A 22010-nucleotide genomic window follows, 5' to 3' on the forward strand; every position below is an offset into this window, starting at 1 on the left:
CCTGGGAACGCCTTGGTGTTCCCCCGGATAAGCTGGAGGAGGTGGCTGGGGAGAGGGAGGTCTGGGCCTCTTTGCTTAGGCTGCTGCCCCCGCGACCCGGCCCCGGACAAAGCGGATGAAGATGGATGGATGGACAAAAAAAACAAAAACAAAACACTCCCACAAATACTCTTCGCCTCTTTAAACGTCATTATATTCTTGAATGCCGGAAATGGCCATTTAATTGAGGGGCAACACTCACAGGCCTTCAACAACATACAGCATAAAAGTGCGGTGAAAAAAATCAGTTTAAAAAGATAATTGAAAAACAAACATGCAAGTGTTAATGTACCTTAGCTGGGGTGTCTTTTTCTGCAAAATACATCTGCAGGTCCCAGTTGATGAACTTACTCTGGCCCAAGCGAATCACCTCCACGCTGTAGACAAAGCACAAAAACTTTTATTTGGTGTACTGTTGAACACACACAAATCTGAAAGTGAGCACAAAACGCATTAATATAATTGTTTTCACTTAATTTTGTCTGGCTTTATGTACCTGACATAGAGCGAAATGGGCACCATGGTGTTGAGAACGATGATGTATCCCCAGAAGCTAAGGAAGCCTCTGTAGCCGGGGGTCTGATCTTTGCCATCGAACAGATACCAGGCCTTGGTGCCGATAGCCTCATACCAGTATGTGTGACCAATAGCCAAACCCGCGGACACCAGGATGAGCAGTGCAAAGATCTATGGTGAGGAGTAACAGAGAGACACCAAATAGCTGTTGAGAAGACTTCATATACTACTTGTATGGCTTGACTTACTTATTGCAAATGTATTGTTTAAGTGTCAGTGCAAGAAATCAGGGGAAAAAAAAAAAAAAAGACCTCAAAACATATTCAGAAAAAGCAAACATCATCAATAGCATATTTGCATCACTTAAACAGAAACCTTCAGGAAGATTGGGCCTACACATTCAGCCATACAGGCCAACATTTACCTCAGTCTGTGGCGAGGAGGTGCATCAGATAATAGATATGAAAATATACACTGTGTGTTAAAATGGTGATTGAAGCTTACTGTGTAAACCATGTAGTTCATCAGTTCATCAATTTTGGTCCTCTTGAACCTCGTCTTGCCACCATTTTTCATGATTTTGGTATCACCTCCTACAACAAGAAGTCAGTAAAATACGTTCATTATTTTAACCTTTACAATCAAATTAACCAAACTTTTGAAATACCAATGTTTTAAGAAGAGGAACTGCCAAACTACAACACAAGAAAGTACAATCTGGTATTGAGTTAGAAACAAAAACCAATAACACACACATTTATATTTAATTATTTATATACTTTTAAACAAACAACAACAACAACAAACACACACCTGCAAAGATGACCAGCCCATGACACCAGTCAGTGTTTCTTATCTTGCAACCTCGGAGCAGCATGTTGTCCAGTTCCAAAGGGTAGCGCTCCCTGTCCCACAGCATCATCCCTGTAAACTTGTCAAGACGGTTGTTTGGCTCCTCACACTCGATCAGGGCTACGGGACAGAAAAAAAAGGCGTTGGTTCAGAGAAATAAAATAAGAAATAGCTTGTTTCTGTAAGCATGATTCAAACTGAATGAGTGTGTTGTGGTGATCCAGTTCTTACCATTGAAGTCAGCGAGCTGATGATCCTCCTGAAGTCTTTCATCAGTCACTCGAAGTCCCATCCTAAACTTGAGGTTGGTTTCGCTGCAACGGGAAAACAATATATACACAAAGACCTGAGAACTGATTCCAACCTCGTCTGGGAGAATGATTAAAAACAAAGAAAAATCCCCAGATCATTTCTTTGTTTTTGCAAAAAATAAATAAATGATTATGATCTTGTTTGTATCACTTTCTATTTCATTTCATTTCTATTCCCAGTCACTGTAAACACGTTCTATTGGAGGATCTAACTGCACCACATATACAAGTATCTGTTTGATTTAAAGGTGTTCCCTCTTAAAAGCAGAACGCGTTCACACACCAGAGCAAAGACTGTTTGGTTCTTAGAAAAGGCTTTTCAAATTTGCTCTTCTCTTCTCAGTTAGTAATTTGTTGACTGAACACTTGGGAAAAAGACTGATTAAATAGAAATTCCTCAAACAGTACTCTACTCCAACAGTCCATTGCATCGTTTGTACAGTTTAACCTAATATATGGTGATAGCACAGTACATGGCGTTTTCCCCCTCTTTCTTACCCGTCGAGTTCAGCTGTTTCAACATAACACAGGCTGTTTGGGTTGGAGCTGGACAACAGCAGGAGGTCAGCCTACAGAGTGAAAAATATATATATATAAAATATCTGAAAATATAAACATTTGAGTTTTCAAATTGATAAAGCACTCAGAGGATTCAAGGCACACATCTGCGATTTCTTAAGACTTTTGCTTTTGCTCAAAACTAAATGATCAATCAGCTAATATTTTAAGTTCTGGATTATGCGATGCTGTATCATTTTATTCAGCTCATTTCTTTATACCTAGCAGATGTGGATACATTTTAATCCAAATACATTTGATGAGTGGAGTGCCTCCAGGATCGATCAGGAGTCCCTTTTAAGTAAAGTATAAAGAAAATGACTATACACTGAAGATTATATTTCTGTAAACTTTTATGTAGATGACACATTAGTTTATGTAACAGTGAACCTCATAATGGCCTCAGCATGTCCCTCTAAAGCCCATTTGCCATCTTTGAGTTTTCTTCTGTACCTTTTCTCTACAGTTAAATATATATAAAAATGGATGCAGCTGTTTGATGTTACCCATTAGTTTGTGAAATCTCAAGTTAAAACTGAGCACTGAATTTACTACATCATGAAAGTGACTGAAACCATACACACATCCTGGATAATGCTTTCTGATTCTAACGAAGACTATTATTTTAAAGATTACATCAATTTAGTGATGTTATTGGTCTTCATGTAATAATATTTAATCTTAATGTCCCATAGCGCTAAAAAAGTTGAAATTCAGTTCACATCGTAATAGGGATTTTTGAAGGAAATAAATTAAGTGTGTGCTCATTATGTGAGCTTGTTATGGCTGATTTAAATTAAAACTAATGCAAACTTGTAGGAAAAACCCCCACTTTGGGTGAATTATCATACCGGAATAAAGTCATTTTTCTTGAGACGAACCACATCTCCAACCTGGATTTCCCTCCACTTGGCCTCTTGAAACCTGAAGCAAAGAGAAAAGCAAAAAAACAAAAAAAAAAAAAAAAAAAAAAAAAAAAAAAAAAAAAAAAAAAAAAAAAAAAAAGGGGAAATGTTTTGTTTTGTTTTTTTAAATTGATTAAAAAAAAACTTTTTTAATAAACAGCTTTCTTCCAACCTGCCATTTAGTAGAACCTCAGACTTCCTGTTGTTGATCTCGTTGTCCATCCTGTGGCGTGCCTGAAGGAAAAAGACATAAGAACATGAAGAATAAAACAATCAAAAACTATGCAGAGTAGCTGTAGGAGCATCCAGTCAACTTGAACAGTTTCCTCGTTCTTCTACAAAGGAAACTGAAAATATATCGCTAGTTTGTTTTCTTTAACTGATTAAAACAATGCTGCATGTTGTTTTGCCAAGATGAACAATGAGAGTAAGCAAGTTTGCACCTGAGGGCCAAGTCGAGAAGACAATGACAGAAGAATTAACCTCGCATGTCTTCCAAAGACCAAATCTTACCAGGTCGTCCACCAGATCTTTGATAGCGGTGATTCCAAGCACGATGACCAGGGGAATCAGAGTAGTATACCAGGGCAGAGTAGAAATCTCTGGAATAATCTAAACAAACAAGACATTTGGTGGCACTCGCTAATCCCCATTCTTTGCAAAACTGTCAGTCATAGAACAGATAATGCATAGAAGTAATATTTATACCTGTAGGATGAGCAGAGCCAGGAAGTAGACATTGGCTACTCTCCTAAACTGCTCATACAGATTCAGGGGCAGAAAGGTCAAGAAATTGTACTTGTACGTCTTAATGGCATTTCCCTGCAGAGAAAAGAAACAAAACAACAATTTGCTTTCTTCTCTATTCCAAAAAAAAAAACAAGTCATTTTAAACACAGGAGCTTATTTTGGCAGCTTTTTTAAAAACAACTTGATTTCAATTCTACTACAAAAGTAAATTCAGACTAGGCTTGAAGACTACATGTTTATGATAAAGCAAGAGTTATAAAATTCTCGATTCTGGTTAGAAAGACAAAGATGCTCTGCAGAAAGTAGGGTTGAGAAATTGTAAACTTATCATGCTGTCAGTACTGAGCTGATGCTGTGTTTCATTTACAGATAACCATCTAAACTCTGCTTATTACACCTGGTTTCCACTGAGCAAGACACTGAAGCTCTGCCACTGTGGGAGAGCTCAGAGTTTGATTTCACAGAGGGCAGACTCTCTTTTTACTGGTGCTGAATGATAAGAGCTGACTCAGGGCAGATTCCCCCGGCTGGTGTCCAATGGGGTGATGGACATTGTTCTATCTGAGGCTATGCTTCCATTCTGTATCTGTGTTATGTTGAACCTTCACATAAATATCAAAGCAAACAGAAGCAGTTAGCCAAAGGTTCTAGTCTGGAACAGCGGATTGCTTTTTAGACTAAGGTGAAGCAGGTTTTTTTTGTTTTTGTTTTAATAAAAATTCATTTTCTGTTGCAAAATGTCATGGGAGAAAATGGGAAAGGTTTCCAAACTTGTCTTATTCAAGCTAGTGATCTCAGTCATCATCAATATGAAAAAAAAAAAAAAAAAGTATTTCCTCAGGAATATGTCCGGTTCTTTGAAAAACTACATACTATTAACCACTTTTATAGCAATTAACAGTAAGAAATGCACTGACGTTTTGGCATCTTGCTAGTCTGAAGCATTCAGGTTTTTATTCACGCCATAACACAATCTTCCCAGGAGTGGACGTGAAGCAAATTCCCCCTAAGGTTAGACTATGCAATGCTCAGAGACAATGCAGAAATAAAACACGAGCTACACTGCAGACTCTACGGGTATGGGTAGTATGTTAAACATCAAAGTTCATGAGAGTACAATTAGAAGACTGAACACGAGTGGGTTTTTTGGAATTTTTAGAGTTGCCTTTCTCTGAAAAGAACATGGCAGCATCTGAAAGAAAACAACAAGCAAACAAACACAAACAAAGACTTCTGGAACAATGTCTTTTGGACAGAGGAGCCTCAAGTAGAGATGTTTGGAAATCATTTCTGCCTATATGCTGCGTTTGGAGAAATTAAACACAGCATATAGGCAGAAACGCTTCATAACAACTGTCAAGCACAGTGGTGGAGGCGTAATGATTTGGGTTTGTCTCGCAGCCACAGGACTTGGGCATTATAAGTCAACCATAAACTCCTCTTCATACCGAAGTATTATAGAGCTACATAAGAACTGATCCATTTAAGATTTTACCATGCCCACACACATCAATGAACTCTACAAGCTACTAAATCATGATGCATACTTGTGTTTTTTTTTTTTTTGTTTTTTGTTTTTTAATTTACAGGACTGCACCTGTTTTTATTAAGATGTCAAGCTTTTGGCGTCTGTTTACTACATGCATTAAATGTGAACTTTTTCAGAATATACTTGTACTTCTTTAGATTAACACACAAATAAATATGGCGTCATCAACAGGTTATTATGCAGTGGTATTGATGTAATTTATTTATAATGTCATTTATGACACTTTAGCACCACCGGGCAACGCTATGTGGCTTCAATTATATAGTAGAGAAGGCAGCATATCCATTTTGGGCAGCTAATACCAAAACAATCTAGAGATCCACAGAACTACAGAAGAGCTACGAGTATTTTTAAACATCTCCTGGCATCAGGATCTACCGTATCTGACTGTGTTTGCTGGTGAAAGAAAGGCCGCCCCAGCAGGGTGATCAGGTTTCAACCTTGACAAAGACTAGTGACACGAAGCATAAAAATCTCTTCCGTGTTAACCGGCTGTCAGAAGGATAAACCACACAGCCAGCAACAACTACTTTAAATGGTTTTCCACATGGAGACAAATTTAACAAATGAACTGTGTGATGAACAAAAGCTGTACATAAATCAAAGAACAAGATTTTCTCATTTGACTCCAGTGTAGCACGCCCAAGCCTCATCGAGTTACATCCACCTCATCCCATTATTCATCTACAGTTCCATTCATAACTGAACAGCGTACAAAATAAAAACGTCATATTTTATAAAACACCCTCTCAGTGGGATGCCTGATGGAAAATACACACCTGCCCTGGTATTTGTTTAGGGTGTGCCATGTTCAGCTCTATATGCTGAAGGTTTGGTTTACACCACAACCAACAGTCAATCTGCAGATAAGTACATTAAATGGCCTGCTGATGTAATGTCTAAACTTACAGAGTATTTGCTCTTCTTTATACACAGAAAGACTTTTTTCTTAAACTCTGGCAGCTGGTGATAGGGTCGGTCATTGGCTTTCACTTTCCAGGTGACGTCTGCAAAACAAGAAGAAAAAAGAAAAAAAGACAGTGTTTTAAAAATATACTTAATGTTGATGAAGTAAACTATAGAATAAATAAATAACATGTCTGTTACTTATATACTCTAGAAAGTTAGGCTAAAACACAGACTGTATGTGAAAGATGGATGTAATCAACATAACTTCACCCACCAGTTAAATTAAAAACAAGAAGAAAAAAAACAAAAAAACAGAACAACTCAATTTTCCAAAGTAAAAATCAAGAAACTAGAGATGTCTTGATGCATATGCTCAATCATCCAGGTAAGTAAATCCAAAAAGATTGATTCTGTTCATCTGGACGTAGCGTTTTGTGGGAGAAACGTTTCGTCACTCATCCAAGTGACTTCAGTCTCAGCTGACTGCAGGTTTCCCCTTATAAAGAGTACATGTGCACAATATCTGAAACCAGCCAACTGAATGAACAATGGGCTGGGAGGTCAGTTCCTTGATCATAAATATGCAAACTGTCATAACCATTGATCAACAACCACTGATCAATGGCCATGAGTACCATTCACAGAGAGTTGAGGGATGGCTGCAATCACAGCATTGTAGGATGGTGACAAATGTACCCTTAGGCCCCCTCCTTGATTCAGAGATGGTCTTTCCCTTTTCACATAAATGGCCTCCTTGACTCTGCGGCTTAAACCAGCGTTCCTCCCTGTCCAGGATGTGTACATCCTCATCACTGAAACAGTGTCCACTGGCCTGTAGGTGTGAATAGACTGCAGAGTCCTGGCATGATGAGGTGGCTCTTCTGTGTTGTGTCATCCACTTCACCAGAGGTTGTTTGGTTTCCTTGATGTATAAATCCTGGCAATCCTCCTGGCACTTCACAGCGTGCACTATGTTACTCTGTTTGTGTCGGGGACCCGATCCTTGGGGTGGACCAATTTTTGGCGCAGCGTGTTTTGGGGTTTAAAAGCCACAGAGACCCGGTGTTTAGAAAAAATGCGTCTCAACTGCTCCGATACTCCTGACACATATGGGATCACTACAGGTTTTCGCTTAGGCAGCGAGTTGTCCTTCTCTCCTGGATCGGCTGGAGCTTTCTTTAGGCGCCTTTCCAGCTTTGACAAATGTCCAGCTGGGATAACCACATTTACTGGGCCTTCTTGATGTGCTGTTCTTCTGCTTCCCTGGCCGCTGTCCGTCTGTGGGGATGGTGTTCGCTCTGTGTTGTAGCGTCCTGATGACACCAGTTTATGCTCCAGTGGATGATTAGAGTCAAACCTTAAATACTGATCCTGTATGTGTAGGTTAGGTAACATCAGCTTATCAATGATCATAACAATTTGCATATTAATAATCAAGGAACTGACCTACAGCCCACTGTTCATTCAGTGGTGCTAGTTCGTCATTGTCAAATGTACTGTTTATAAGGTTGGGGAAAACTGCAGTCAGCTGAGGCTGAAGAAGTCACTTGGATGAATAACGAAAGGTTTCTCCCACTAAAAACGCTACGTCCAGATGAACAGAATCAACCTTCTCAGAAGAAACTAGAAAGTCCCCAAAAGTTGGTCACAGTATGATGTGATGCTAGGACATTTAACCACACATCAACCAGTATTATTTGCCTTATAGTGACATTAGTTATGCACATGTTAATAACACTTAAAAATCCACTGAGAATTTAAGGAGGCTCAAACATATTTGTCATTCACCTCAAATTAATCTCATGTCCATTAAAATCTGATCAATACTTTGGGAGAAATAGAAATTGGTATGAAACAGGAAAACTGCTGTAAAATGACACATTCATCCCCTGAAGGAGGAAAAAAAAAAAAAAAAAAAAAAAAAAAAAAAAAAAAAAGATCAGCGCACGTCTTTAATAACTCACCAGTGGGTCTTGTCTCCACTTGGGGTTGCGGTGCTCTTTCTGGTGCCTCTTCTTCCCCTTCAGAGCTTTCCTCTTCCAATTCGTCATCCGTCTCATCGTCACTGTATGGCATGACCTCATCATCAGGCCCCAGGGAGCTCCGGGTGTCGACACGTCGTCGACTCATCTTGGCGGGTCAGTTATCTCTGAGAAAGGAAAAAATATGAAGAGATCAGTAGGTTCAATAATAATTTTAGAGATTGTTTCACAGTGGAGTCTTCAGACCGTTTCTGAGAAGTTCTGCAACTTTTTAAAAACAATCAATCCAACAGCTACGTTGTGCAACGACTGCAATGATGCACCAGGTGCCTTTTCTTCCAGACCTGCTTACAAAAAAAATAAATTAATAAATACATAAATGAATAGATGGAGTCAGCAGATCAGTTTAATCCAGACAAAACTAATATATGAATGATCTGTAGTGTGATTTCCTGAATAAAGGTTTATACTAAGGATGCATCAGACACTAGATATGACTTAGATGATAATACCAATGCTAAAAGCTAACCTGCTCAGGATGTGGGGCCTCTTACATATGTTAGTATCAAGATTGTCTTAAAGAAAATGTAAACTCACAATCTCCAAAAACTTAAACTGACAGTTTTCCTTAGGGCTCGTTCCACATAAGTCCTCAGATTCAGCATATTTTATTTGTACAATAATTATACAATTTGTTCTGGCCTCAGTTTTCAGACCCACACGCTGCATCCATCATTTATATACAGCTCATGAAGTCGTGATTTGAATTTTTCTTTTTAATTCCAAGTCTGTTTCATAAATGAGGAAGATGATGCAAACACTATAATGCATCATACAAAGTAGTACAGTTGAAATCAATGGGGCCTTCAGATTTCCATAATCTACACAGTAAACTGTAAATAAATGCATCGACTATAATGAAAACAATCTAAATAAATTTAAAACATTAATATTTCAATAAATAAAAGAAAAAAAAATTGGTCAGGTTGACAAGGATTAATGGTTCCACAGGCCTCAGTTTCTCAGACGAAGAAGTGAAAGTAAGAACACTGCAGGGGGAAAAGAAGGGAAAAAAAGCTGTGACAGCAGTCACAAGTCTAACAGGTTTACAGATGCCGCACACTGACTTAGTACTTAAGAATATGAAAAGAGCAGGAATGCAGCTGAATCAGGAAATGCAGATCTGGCTCCAGCTGACTGACTACTCTAAAAGTTTTCACGGCAGGAAAACTGACCGCCCACGTGTAGTATCATTATAGCCATTAATACTCAGTAATCAGTCACAAGAAGGGAGCTGTACTTCTGTTTTTCTCCCTACTTTGACTGACAAATGCCATGAGCAAAACGATGCAGTGTGATGACGTGAGATGCGTGTCGAAGTGATCGTGTCCATGTGAGGAATGCAATCACTCCCTCCTTGTCATCACCACCTCTCAATAAGGATGAGCTTTTTATAGCCTATTTGCGACGACTGGAACAGCAGGACAAACCTCCAACAGCAGTTTTCAGAGTTTAAAACAAAGTCTTGTGTTTGAAAAGTTTATCTGAAGGGGAGGTGTGGTTCTGTGACATTTAATAAAACAAACCTTGTTGGTCTTACCGCTGCACTGAATGGCATGACACAGATAATAACCTATGTGCTTCTGTGCGGTTCAGTTACTCAGTGGAACACAGATTATTTATCGACTGCTAACAATAGTTCCTCACAAAAGAAACATTTGTCTTCTTGTTTCCGTCGTGTTCCCTAAAAACTACCGTGTCCACCTGTTTTTGGAAATTACAGAGGTCTTAAAGCACATCTTCAGAAATGAGCCAGGCCGAGTGCAATTTACAGGATGGAAATATACAGGATTTGGTTTTCTCTGTTGATATTGTTTTTTAACTGTTGTACAGTGCTTTGTGACTTTTATGTCTGAAAAGAGTTGTATAAATAAACTTTACTTTCTAACAAAACATTTTTCCAGTTTACTTAAACCTGGCATAGTTTTCATTTTTTCCTAATGTGACTATTTCTTTTGCCAACTTTGCACTCTCCACCACAAAGAAGAGAATCGGGGAAACATCCAGTCTCACAAAACAGCATGAGGCACAAGATCCACTTCAAAATATAGTTTGCCCTGATGAGGTAGCAACCTGAAATCCTCGCCAATAGTTAAAATGTGCAATTTTAGACCAGAAACATATTTACAGCCTGGTACAAAATGTTGTTGATCTCTGTAGCGACTTAGTGACAGCTGTACACTGGTGACAAAACAAACAAACAAACAAACAAAAAACAAACCACACTCATCCATTTATTATTATGTTAAAGTTTAAAGTTATGTATTTTAAGGGGAATAGCTGCCACCTGTCTTCATGCTACACCAGTCTCTGACCTCAACTGTGTTTTGTGTCTTTTGGAACATTTATAATAGAGTTATATGACAATAATAACTTTATTTGTGTAATTAATCCCATTTACCTTTGGGTGACTGAAATTCTAATATTGGATGGTATGTTAATTAGCACTTATTAGCAAGTAACTAATCAACCAAGAAATTAACCAAGCTTTATAGCTTATTTTCTTTGTCAGCTAATACTAGAAAGCACAAATTCAGGGTTTAAATATCCAAAAGATGAAAATTTATTTTCATAATATCAATGTGTGTCCATCTTTTGTAGACAGATTAAAGGTGGATGTAGCTACAATGATGTCCTCCACTGGTTTCTGAAGCCTCGAGATGAGCGTTTCCATTGTTACAATCTTGTGTGGGGGGAAAAACTGGATGTGACAAAGAAAGGCGGGTCTCAATGTGGAACTGTACGCTCATGGGCTCACAACTTGTAATTGATAAGTTGTTACCCAATAAGCTTGTGATTTCATGCCACAAATAAATTTTTAAACATTGTGTCTAACACCTTGTTTCAGTATATATGCGGCAATAGAGGCAATATGCATGACGCCATAGTTCTTTTTAAATAAACTAGAGGGTTATAACTATAACATACATGACTGTTTTTTAAAAAAATAAATAAAATTGTTTGGTCTTACCTCAGCTTTGATAGATAATGTAATGAATTGGCCATTTTATGGGAAATCTCCCTCTGACATCTGACTGACTAACAGTTCCTGATTAAAAGGCGCCAAGTTCAGATTGGCACACTCAATCAGCTTAATGTTTAATGTTGTTAAAGAGTCTTTTAGCACAGCTGATAAGGTTGATTAATTTGGTTTCCAAAAACCAAACATAAGCACTGAACAATGTCAGGAGACACAGAAATGTACCAAACAGAGCTTAGCAGGCCACTCGAGGCAATTATAGTGCAGTCAGCATCCTGTTCTTCGTCTTCATATTAATGAACACTTTTTCCACTTTGAATTTAAACATCTGTCTATCTGTATGCAAGCGCTCTTCCCAAAAAGAGGTTTACGTCAAATTAAAACTGCACAATGAATAAATCAGTGGCAGCTAAATTTCAAGCAACTCATTCAGATTCAAAGCTTTGGTCACACTTGGAGCTTTTGCTAATATTGTTTTTTTACAAAACAGGTGTACTTAATGACACGTCAACACGTCTGCCATGTAACAAGCCCATCTGACAGCTGACATTGCCGGCTTGGACCAGCTTTTCTTGTGTTCCTATTATGAATGTGAGCCACACAAAGAAATTCCTTTCCACTTGTTGGGCCTGAAAATCGAGTTTTAAAGCCTTCTTAAGTCATAAAGGAAAAATATTTTAGTCATTGAGAGAGTCTTTAGTCTACACAACCATGGTTTCAAAGGTTTCTAAACCAGACGACATGTTACGTCTCAGTGCATTTATCACCTTTATCTCCACAATCAGTGTTCATGTAACAGCGTTTTTGCAGGAAATGTTCCATAGCTTGTAACTGATTGCCCAATTCTATGTTCTGCCAGCTTACATTTACTATTTATTACCAGCTCGGTGTCAACATTTAATTAAATATTAATCATGCTTTCCTTGCCAGAGACTCTGTAAAGGCTATTTATTTATTAATTGGTAAGCACAGAAGTCTTCTCACAGACCAGGAACACAGCTCGGCACGCTTTGTGCATACATGTTTAAGCCACGCCCTACTCACAGCCTGTAGTGTGTTCCCATGAGTCGTGTTCGTCAACAGTATTTCACAACTTTAATTAACAGTTGCAGCAAAATTTCCACCAATGACTTGTTGGCACACATGAATTTCATGTCTGACCCACAAAAAACCGGGATGAACATATTTAACACACAACGAACACACAATATACTGTACATGTATTCACTGCTGCTGAATAAAGCCGTTTTGCTTAAAAGGTTTTATGTCCCATCAAAGATAAAGCAGAGCCATAGAAAGGGAAAGAAAAAAAAATGGGGCAGTAAGAGTATGTCTTCAGACTCTTGCTGTGATTATACTGATAATAATACACTCAACAAAAACAGCAGGAAACTGCTCAAACAGACTGAACAAACATTCAGATCGCTCCTAAAAGTTTTCATCCAGCTAGAGATTTATATAAGAAGTTCATTTCTATTCAAGCTCTCCATTTACAGTGGGTGCTTTGGCTGAATGGGCCTTGTTTGAACATACAAGTCCAAACACGAAAACATGGGAACACAGAGATTTGATGACGGGAGGGGCGGGAGAGGAAGAGGGGGATCGAGTGTGTAGAGTAAAAACTTGCTGCTCTGACCTCACTTGGCATTTCCACCATCTCTCAGCAAAAACGCCACCTTTAAAAGTCAAATTATTCTAAACAACAGTCCGTCTAACCAGAAAAACTTTCATCACCCAGTCAAACAACACCACGCCAAAGGAACACATAATGCCAAATAATGCTCTGCGTCACTCCTGCATTCACGGATATATCCTTTAAGACACCTGTCATCACTGCAGGTATGCATGCCATCAAAACAACTTCTTCCAAGCGAGTTGGCTTCATAAATGCACAAGTCTAAAAGTTCTGTTAAGTTACAGTTTTGCAGCTGCTTTAATAAAAAGGCAATTACTGGGAAATTTGTCAGGATATCCAGACCAAGACTTCCTGATGTGTCCATGCGAAGAACAAAGACAGCTGATGGTTACAAGAATGCACTCCAGTAAATGCAGCCGTCTCCAACAACTCCGTGTATGGTTGTAAGAAATAAACAGGGTCTTTATTTCAGTGTGACCAGCTGTAAAGACACGCTAAAGAGCAACACACCATGTCCACCTAAGCAATCCACTTAACATAAAAACGGCTCTGGACCAAGGGAGTGGAGCTTTAGCCTTGCTTAAAGTCAGATGCATCAGTGTCAACATGCCCACAACATTAACTCACTCTTCATGTTTAAAGTGAAAAATCCACAGTGTTGTTTCAGAAAAAGCAAAAAAAATACAACCAAAGAAGGCTCAATGATCCGTGGACTAATATTCAGTCAATTAACAAGGGGAGAACATGATATAGAATTCATTCAAACAAATGCAAAATAGATGTGTCTAAGAAAATATATCTGGTACGGGAACTATACTTTTGCTGAAAAGAAGTGTCTGCAGCGCATAGTGAGGACAGCAGAGAGGATCACTGGAGGCCTCTCCCACCCGTCTCCCAACTCTACAACAAACACATCATCCGACGTGCGAACAGTGTAGTGAAGGACACTTTCCACCCCTCAGATGCACCGTTCTCCCTCCTTCCATCTGGCAGACGGTTTTGCAACATCAAAACCATAATGACCAGACACTGCAAGAGCTTCCCCCCCACCCCCCCAAGCAGTCAGAGCCCTCAACTCACTTCCACCAAACAACTGATATACACAAACGCCTTACAATACTCACCAAAAGACTCAAAAACAATAAAAACTTCCACAAATTCACTACAAACTGGACCTGAGAACAACATGCTTATTTGCACACTCAGTGTGAAGTAGTCAGACTCGAACGTCAAGGAAGGTGGTAGGGAAGCAGACTATGCAGACATTTTAGGTTTCCAAGGTGAGCAATTTATTTACAGTGAACTTAATTTAATGTAACTTAAGTAAACTTCCCCCAAATCAATTCAATTAACAAAACTCAACATAACATGGATCTGGTGACACAGCTCACCTCTCCTCTCTCCTGCATCTGGTAGAGACTGGCTTTAAATAGGGCCATCAATTTCCCTCCAATTGCCCAGCCAGTACCACTCACTTAACTGAGGGATCTAAAACTCTACACAGATTATCTAAAAACACAAAACCTCTACACACTTCTAATATGCACATTTACACAACTAAATGGCAGTATTAACGAAAGGAAAAACATTCATCACTTTAAACCTTAACACAAACAAAATGAAGTATCTCTATGGACAAAGAAACCCCTCCACTTGGTTTGACCTGCTGGTGTCATATGTGACATCATCAGGACTTTAAAATGAGGAAATGCCAGGCGGGCGTTTCCCACACCTGACCCTTATGACGACTGAAAAGACAAACAAAGTAAGTATGAACAAATGACTTAATCTGTAACATAATAAAGTATAAAGAAACATAACTTAGTATTTGTCTTAATTTGCAGAATGTTTGATTTGCCGGCAACAAAACGCTTACACAAACAAACCCGGGATAGTGAGTGAAGCAATGTTACTTGACAAATAGCAAATCATAGCAAATACATAGAAACAGAATAACGTGTACAATGTGCAAAAAAAAAAAAGTAAACACATGTGGGACAAATTGAGAGAATTACAACTGCTCCTCCACTTTGTCACACTCAGTCACACGGTTACTGAACACATCTACATAATACTATATTTGCACATTTTGGACCTTACACATGCCTTCGTCCTGTCTTGTCTACAATATCCTGACCATAACTTGAACCTGCTATTCAATACCTACTGCACAATCCACTTTGTATTGTCTCTGTCCTGTCTTTGTTTATTGTACAGTTAGTATTGTATAGTTATTATTATTATAGTATTGTATACTTAGTAATAGTACTTTTTAATCTTTATTATAAAGATAATAACGATAACAAATAATCATTATTATTTATTTGTAATTCCTAGTTTTCTATCTCTTGGAGATAGATATTTTATATTCTTATAAATACACCATGTGGGCTTGGGGTGAAACAGCATTTCAGTACAGTGGAACCCCGGCTTACGAATACCCCATTTAACGAAAAATTCAAGTTACGAAGGCACTTAACGGCAATATTTCTGCCCGTGTTACGGCAAAATGCCCATGTAACAAAATCTGCTGGCTCTGATTGGCTGAGTCCAGAAGGCCCACAATGCCTTCCGAATCATGTGACAACCCCCTTGGCTTTCGTACTTGCGCTTCGCTGTTCCATTTGAACAACGTATTGTTGTTGCAGTTAGCGATTAGCCTATAGCCTATTGTTCACTCAAAAGGAGCGATGGGTGCTTCTACTTACGAAAATTTTTCACTTACGAAAGACCCTCGGGAATGAATTACTTTCGTAAGTCAGGGTTCCACTGTACGTTGTATACTGTGTATATTGTTGTACTGACAAAGTTCTTGAATGTTGAATCTTGAAAGAAGCATTGAATCATATGAAAATTATGTGGTTTTACAAAGCTGCAAATGAGCCGTTTATCAGGAAGTTTCCACTCCTTTTTAGTTTCCCCTCCTTATTAGCCAGTCATGATTTTTGCATCAAAATTACTATAAATATGCCATTACTGCACTGAACTGGATGATGCTGAGAAATTTCCCAAGCATCTGAGAAAAATGCTTGTGTTTGGCCACGATGAGTCTGATGTTTAGCATTGTATCATGAGCTCCAGCTTCACACGGCTCCAAGTGAGTCATTTGAGACCCTTCCTTTTCAACTTTTAAATGTTTATGGTGGTAATGAGACACACTCTTACCGTAGTTCAGGAAATAGTTTCCCTTATCATTATTTTTTTATTTTACCAACATGTCTCATATCTGTTGATTTTAAAGGCTGGCAGGGCTTTTGTCTCACACCACAGACTGCACTTTATAATCCAGTTAACATGACACAGTTGAAATGTAGAAACCTGCCCTGTCAGAAACAGTATCAATGAATACTACTCTTTGGGTTTGAAAAAATGAAAGAAAAAAGGTTTGAGTTGAAATATAATGGTAACAACTTTTTTTTAATGCTTAATTTTCTTGTCTCAACAACCACCATGCTGCAGAGGGGATCGTGCTTTTTGATGACCCTTTCCTTGTGTCATGACTCTGAGATGGCTGTTCAAATCTTATGTTTACAATGAACAGCCAGTAACGGGGGAAGAAAAAAAACAAAACAAAAGGGCACTTTGGGCTGTACAAAAGACATGAAATAAAGATTATTTTGAACTGTGAATCATACAAAACTACTCTAGAACAGTGCAGTCATTAAACTAAAGAGCTAGGTCCCCTTTAACTTCTGGAACTAGACCAGTGAAGTTAAATGTCTTTTCCTGTGGCTGATATCTTCAATCTGTTATCAATATTAAATGTTAATATATTTTCAAGTTCTTTAGGAGGTATAAATAAATATATCAGACACTACTGTGAAATAACGAAGAAGCGGAACCTCATCAACTTGACCTAAAAAGCTGGTTTTATCACCTGGGAAGTCAACTGAGGATGAAAGCAGCCTCATTAACAAACAAATTCATCAGTTTTCTTTCCCGAGAGCTCAGCGGTTCCTGCACAGGTCTCCCTGATAACAGATAACGACCAAAGTGAGGCTTAGAGGCAGCCACGCTCTTCAGGATCGCTCTTCAGAAAACAGGTTTTGCTATCTGGTACAGGATATCCCTATGGCAACCAGGGGGAGCAGGAAGGGGTGGGGGGGGGGGGGGGGGGATTCACAGAGTGGGACAGAATAGAGCATACCTAACTGACGACACTGAAACCTGAGGAGGGAGGAGGTACAGCGCTCCGTGAGACTGTTCAGGTGAGCAGTCGCCTTCAGACAAGTCAAACAAGAAGCACAAGACTGCGGATCTGTAGATAATGACCCTTAAATATCAAATTTGCATTTGGACTAATATTTAGTCTATGTCTTCTCTAAGATCTGCGCAGAAAGCCATCCAAAAAAAGTAAATTAAAAGATACAGAAATAAAAATGTAATCATAAAATAAATGACTTTGGGTGCCAGTTTGCAAGTAAACTCAAAGTTAGTCCCTCCTTGATATAATGCTGTACCAGCTGTAAATATAATATTTACAGTTTGCAGCATTGCGGGAAGACCTCACTGGAAATAGTTATGCAGTGTGTGAAGTTTGAAGGTTGAAAGGCAGCTTTTGTTTTTAGTAAACAGTGTCTTCACATCAGGGTACATGAACAGGATCGAAGTGCACTTTTTTGTGTGTGAAAAATGTGTTAAAGTCATGTGACTGCATGTTTGTTTAGGTGAAAAACAAGTTTGAAGAGCAAAACAAAAACAAACAAAAAAAAAAACAAACCACACACAGGCATGTATGAAAATATGAGCTCACCAGATGGTTGCCTGAGTTAAACTCTGCTAGTGTAGCACACCACATCCACTGTATTGTGGGTAATGTAGGCCTCAGGTTTCAGAAATGAAAAATACAAACCAGAGACGACTACTTCTCTAAATGTCCATCATTAATCTGAGAATATTGTGAAATATAAACACAACAGCAGGAACTCAAACAGCAGTCATCCACTACCAGCTCCAGTATTTGTGTTTCAGTTATTAGAAAAGAAAATAATCTGATAAGAAATTTCACTTGGCCCATTTCTACTTGGTTCATATCCAGAAGAACACAATTACAATAAGACTGAGGTTTATTCATGTTTTCTCAGTTATTTCAAAGCCTAAAAGAGAACAGCATCGTTTTGGACTTTACAGCAGGAAAGATGGCTTCCATTATGAAGATTAGTGCTGTTAAAGGTGTCTGACATTTAAAAGTATGAAAAAAAAATCATAAATAGCATTAAGTCACTGATCATTCCAGTTTTCAAGAAAAAAGCATTTTTCTTACTGCTGTGCTTAAAACTCAAAAGCATCTCTTCATTTAGAGAAGTTTTTTAAAATCATGAAATATTTAAAATACTGCTGCTGACCCACAGAAAGCTCACACGAAATATACTGTACTGGTCTTAACAAGGTTGCAAATAGAGCTTCAACATGCAACAAGAAGAAATGGGAGTGAGACAAAACATTTCTTTGAGCATGCAATTTATTGAAAACAACGCTTAAACTGAAACAGGTTGTTTTATAGCTGATCAAAAGTTTAGGACCACACCTCCAAAAAAACCTGTAACCAGCCCCAAAACAGAAATCAAAGTAGCTCCACCATTATTGATGATCACTTCATTGCAGGATGCTTCATGCAAGCACTTCCATGAGGCGAGTGGGAACATTTCTCAAATTGGTGAAGAGCATCTCCTGTCTGGAACTGTTGTCCAATTTTGTAAACTTCCCTTGCCATCCATCCCCAAAGCTTCTCAATTGGATTTAGATCAGGAAAACACACAGGATGATCCAAAAGATTGATGTTATTCTCCTGGATAGTCCCTTGTTCTGTGTACTGTCTCGTTGTCCTGTTGAAAACCCCAGTCGTTACCACACAGATGAGGGCCATCAGTCATGAGGAATGCTCTCTGCAACATCTGGACATAGCCAGCAGCCGTTTGACGCCCCTGCATTGTTCCACTGAAGGAAAAAGCATCCCAGACCATTATAGTACCCACGCACTGTACATGTCAGTTGGGATCTGCTTGTCATGCCAGTGATGTTGGAAACCATCAGGACCATCAGGGTTACATTTTTTCCTCTCTGAGAATAAAACTTTCTTCCATCTTTCATTGTCCCATGTTTGGTGCACTCTTGCAAAGTCTAAATGATCGGTTCTGTGGCGTTCAAGGAGACGAGGCCTTTGTAGACGTTTTTTGTTTTTGAAGCCCTTCAGTCTCCGATGCCGTCTGATGGTTATGGGGCTGCAGTCTGCACCAGTAACTGCCTTAATTTGGGTCGAGGATCATCCAGTGTCTTGATGGACAGCCAGTTGGATTGTGCGCTGCGAGATACCCTGCTTATGCAGTTCAACAATAACACCACATTCAAAAAGGGAAAGATTTTTTGCCTTTGCCATCAGTACGTCATGACAGTGTGACTATCTGACAGAAAATGACAATGAATCCACATTTTTGCACAGATTTGGCCTTTTAAAGGGATGTGGTCCTAAACTATTGATCAGCTGTAAAACAGACTGTTTCATTTTAAGCATTGTTTTCAATAAATGTTTTGTCTCACTAGCATTTCTTCTTGTTGCATGTTGAAGCTCTACTTGGAACCTTGTTAAGATCCAACCAAGCAAAATATGATTTTTTTTTTTGCTATTTTTCAAGTGGTCTAAAACTTTTGATCGAAACTGTACATAAGGAGAATACACTCAAATGCTGAAAAACTGCTCATTAAATGAAAAACATATTTAAGAAGAGAGGCATTTTTTGTTCTAAACAATTAGCAATAACTGTCAAAACTAACAGGTTTGACTTTCAAATTTAGATGTTGAGAAGAAACATTTTGTATGTGAATTTGGGCATTTTGAAAAGGTTTGTTCTTAGTTTGTTTGTTTATATTTTTAAATAAACATAATTGGTTGTAAGAAAATGAGATTTTGCCTTTATTTTACAAGTCTGTGGTACTGCTGAGCCCTAATCCACAAAACCAAATCCCTTGTTCCTTGAATTATAACCTAAACCTGACTTAACGCTTATGGAAGTCATTTCTGATTTTCCTGCTAACAGAGTCAAAAAGGGGGAAGAAAACAAAACCGATTTGGTTGACCTCATTTAAAAACCTGAAAGATATTTGTGTCTGTGGAACTTTGAGGACAGAATAGATACGATTGGTCGCATTAACACAGAGTCAGGTTTCTGCAGCACCTGAGGGGAATCAGTGTGAGCTGATGTCTGTAATACAAAAAAAACAACCCAACCTGAACAATGGCTGCCTGTTCTCTGCAGAGTCGGTGTTAAATTCCAGTACAAAGCTAAACTATTCACCATATTCCTGCTTCCTTAACATCTTCTTTAATGCTCAGTTCTTTTCAGTCAGCAGAGTCCATCTTTGTATCTTAATGTAAAACAACTGAGACTGAAAAAAAGAAAAAAAAAAAATCATAAAAAGGTTGTTTTTGAAAAATCAGTTTGATTCATTTGAGGAACATTTGTAAACTAATGTGTGGTCGCCTCAGCTCAACGGGAGAATATTATTCCTGCTTTTGTGTCATGACGTTTAGATGACTGTAGATTGTATTGTGATGACACAGACGAGTGTTTAAACAGGCTGTTGAGAATTTTTAGTGAATTGTTACTCACTCATTTTTAAAACAGTTGTTTATCTGTTTGTCTTATTGTATCTCTGTATTGGCTATAATGACACTTATTATCTAATTAAGTAAAAAGCATTTAAATAAACTTATGTTTACATTATGAAATATATATTTTAACTCATTTACAGATACGTGCTTCCATATGTGTGTATGCTATAGCCAAATTTAACAGGTAAATGATTAAAGAAAGACTAATCTATAAAAGTTTGTTTGGTTTTTTTTAAACAGCTGTGTAAAACAAGCGGCTGATTCAGCCGAGGAAGGTGGCTCCAAAGTTTAGGCACTATGACCTCAAAGCATCATCATCATCACGTTTGGATTTAAATTAAGAACACTTTAAAGACCTTAATCCTTTAATTAGAATAAGATCTGAGGAGTTCTCATATTTAAGCCACACAGGTTTATGCCATCACTGTTTCATATAGGAATTTGGTTGCTCAACAGTTTGTCCTCCATCACACTTTCTTTTTCACAATGCTCTTAATGTTTACATGAGTGGCTGAGTAAATATGCACATTAAATAAATAGATTAAAAAAATAGAGGTTTAAAAAAAGGGTAAAAGGTAGCAAAGATTATGAAAATTCTGTACTTTGAGAAATGTTTCATGTTTTGCCAACATGCTGGCAAAGTCCTCACCATCTGTACTCTTGAAAGGTGTCGTCTCTCTACACTCTTTTTTTTTTTTTGTTCCCACTCACATCAATGACCCGAGTATATTTTTTCGCCTCCAAGAAACTGATACTTTTTCTATGTTGCCCCATGTCTACTTCTTTTCAATAAAACAACCAGCGTCTTAGTGTCCCCATTTGAGATGTCGTTTTCGTACAACTTCTCTATTAAAGATAAAAGATGTAAGATGATTTGAAAAACATGTTTCTGTTTGCATTTAGATAGCTTGCAAAAGTCTTTTGGGGAAAGTGAATTCTCTGTCTATATAAAATAGAAGAACTGCGTGGCCCTGGGGCAAACCACTGTACCGCTATGACTTTAACGTTTCTGTGGATTAAGATGAAGCTCTAAGACCGTGGCAGGAATCACAATAACTGGCTTCCCCCCCCTTTTTAAAATAACAAACACGCATCAACTTCATATCCTATGCAGTCAAATTCTATTTGACTCCTAGTTTGCATCTGTTTGCCTTTCCTCACATGTGAGCAGTGACTGAAACCTCAAGATGCCTCAAGGTTTGATTAAGAAAGATTCTGAACAGAAGTGGTTTTGGTTGGAGTGACCTATAAGGAGGCCTCGAGGCCAACAAAGACACCCACACTCAGTTTACATTCTTAAATCGGGGGCTCTTGGTAAGTAATTTTAAGGATTTTAAAGAGTCTGGGGCAGAGG

The 22010-nt window shown here is 38.3% G+C and overlaps 1 protein-coding gene across 1 annotated transcript in view; it reads right to left on the reverse strand.

Annotated features, from left to right (window-relative positions):
* Positions 1 to 22010, reverse strand: part of atp8b1 (ATPase phospholipid transporting 8B1) — a 36542-nt gene that overhangs the window by 10609 nt on the left and 3923 nt on the right. The window contains exons 2-13 of the mRNA XM_042220595.1: positions 8354 to 8538; positions 6390 to 6487; positions 3890 to 4003; positions 3695 to 3793; positions 3354 to 3415; positions 3128 to 3200; positions 2217 to 2287; positions 1639 to 1721; positions 1369 to 1527; positions 1060 to 1148; positions 536 to 726; positions 332 to 416 (exon numbers count right to left, since the gene is read on the reverse strand). Of these exons, the coding sequence (XP_042076529.1) occupies positions 332 to 416; positions 536 to 726; positions 1060 to 1148; positions 1369 to 1527; positions 1639 to 1721; positions 2217 to 2287; positions 3128 to 3200; positions 3354 to 3415; positions 3695 to 3793; positions 3890 to 4003; positions 6390 to 6487; positions 8354 to 8519 (1290 nt within the window). The 5' untranslated portion in view covers positions 8520 to 8538. The remainder of the gene's footprint in view (positions 1 to 331; positions 417 to 535; positions 727 to 1059; positions 1149 to 1368; positions 1528 to 1638; positions 1722 to 2216; positions 2288 to 3127; positions 3201 to 3353; positions 3416 to 3694; positions 3794 to 3889; positions 4004 to 6389; positions 6488 to 8353; positions 8539 to 22010) is intronic.

Source organism: Haplochromis burtoni, unplaced genomic scaffold (genome assembly GCF_018398535.1).
Source record: "Haplochromis burtoni strain Fernald_Lab_line unplaced genomic scaffold, NCSU_Asbu1 Contig_51, whole genome shotgun sequence".
Lineage (NCBI taxonomy): Eukaryota > Metazoa > Chordata > Actinopteri > Cichliformes > Cichlidae > Haplochromis > Haplochromis burtoni.